The 1765-nt window shown below is 57.4% G+C and overlaps 1 protein-coding gene across 1 annotated transcript; it reads right to left on the reverse strand.

The window, feature by feature from the left end:
* Nucleotides 1-653: 653 nt before the first annotated feature.
* On the reverse strand, nt 654-1214 carry LOC136524124 (calcium-dependent protein kinase 5-like). The gene has a single exon (XM_066517591.1). It carries the CDS (start codon nt 1212-1214, stop codon nt 654-656), a length of 561 nt encoding a protein of 186 aa, XP_066373688.1.
* Nucleotides 1215-1765: the final 551 nt, after the last annotated feature.

Below are 1765 nucleotides of genomic sequence, written 5' to 3' on the forward strand. Positions count from 1 at the left end.
GCATAGTGCTTAGTGTTTAATTAGGTGATTAGCATAAGTGCTTTACAAAGTACTTAGGTTGATTAGACCACCGCTTATGTGCTTGCTCTAGGTTTATGCCTAGTGTTTAGTGAGGTTTGCATACCTCTTGCCACCCCGTGCTTGTGAGCATAAGTGTTGTACATCGGAGGGGCTTGAAGTCTTGCGAGATCACACCAACCGTGTTTGTGGTGTGGCCACCACTGTGTACCGGAGGGAATAAGGCCTGCGGCGTTTCGGCCGAAAGCTTGATAGTAAAGACGGCGGGGAGCATCCGGGAGAGGCTTGCCGGAAGGCACGTCAGAGACCCACTTGCATGTGGGGAAGGCCTGAGGCTATCCACGGAGTTACCTGACCAGGAGCTTGGCCCTTGCGTGGGATTCCTTGCGAGGGGCTCCAACAAGGATTAGGGGGAAGCTTGCGCGCTTCTCGATACCTTGGTAAAGATACCGGAGTCATCGACGGGAGTTTGCATATCTCTACCTTGCTCTTTAGCTTCTGCATTTACATTACTTGTATTACTCCTTTTTGCGGTAGAGATAGCAACACACTAGCAAAACCATAGTTGCACATTTAGATAGTTTATCTTTTGCATAGGTTTTGCTAAGGTTAGCAAAAGAGGCCATAGTTTAGAGTTAGAATTTTAAGTTGCCTAATTCACCCCCCCTCTTAGGCGTCACGGTCCCTTCATCGGGCTTGAGGTCCCGGTGCACGATCCCTTTGCTGTGGCAATGCGCGACGACCTCCATAAGGTATTGGAACAGCACGACAACCTCATGCTCGAAGAAGCATCCGCGCTCCTCAAGGCGATGGAAGAGCTCCCCGCCGACGCAGAGCTCCATGACGAGGTGCAAGGAGTCGCGGTCCTCGTACACGACCTTGAGGTCGACGATGTTTGGGTGGCCCACGAGGCGCGCCATGACCTCGATCTCAAGCTTCATGACGCACACGTTGTCGGGGGACAGGAGGCGGCCCTTGGTGATGGACTTGCAGGCAAGCGCCTTGCCGGTGATGAGGTCGGAGTAGGAGCGGATCATGCTGAACTGGCCTAACCCCAGCTGCGAGCCCAGCGCATACCGGTCCTCGAGGCCAGAGACGTGCGTCGCCTCCAGCAACGCGCCCCGCAGCCCTGGCGCCTTGTACGAGTTGTACTTGGCATCGCCGTCGACGCCGCCGCCGCACCCGGCAACGGCCATCGCGCTGAGGTACCACACACTACCGAACCTGGTGAGACCGAGACCTCTGCCGCCGCCTGCAGACCACTCGCTCCCCCCACCTCTGCCCCGAATCTCCAAGCCCGCCGCAAGCGAGGCTCCCGAATCTCGCGGCCTTAGCTCAGGTCAGCTGCGCCCTCCCTCCCTCACTCCCTCCATGGGCATTCCGCGCACGGCTACCGAATCTACGGCGAGGAAAAGCAAAATAGCAAGGCCTTCAGCTCTCTAAGCCCCAAAATCGTGGCTTTGCCCTGCAAAAAAAAGAAAAAAAATAGAAAAATTAACACGACTGAGCGCGCAGAGTAGATCGAGCCGCGTCTCGCTCGGGACGGCCTCGAAACCGCCGCGCCCCAGCCTCAAAGAAACAGGTAGGAAACGCACTCACCCGCGTCGCTCGTCGCCGGCGCCGGCCACGGGGTTAGCTCCTCCGCGGGCCGAGACCGAGCTCACGGCTTCGCGGCACTCAGGTCGCCAGGTGCTAGCGTAGAGAGAGAGAGGCAGAGGTGGTGGTGGCTGGTGATGGTCCGCTCCGC

The sequence above is a fragment of the Miscanthus floridulus genome, chromosome 18 (assembly GCF_019320115.1).
Source record: "Miscanthus floridulus cultivar M001 chromosome 18, ASM1932011v1, whole genome shotgun sequence".
Taxonomy (NCBI): domain Eukaryota; kingdom Viridiplantae; phylum Streptophyta; class Magnoliopsida; order Poales; family Poaceae; genus Miscanthus; species Miscanthus floridulus.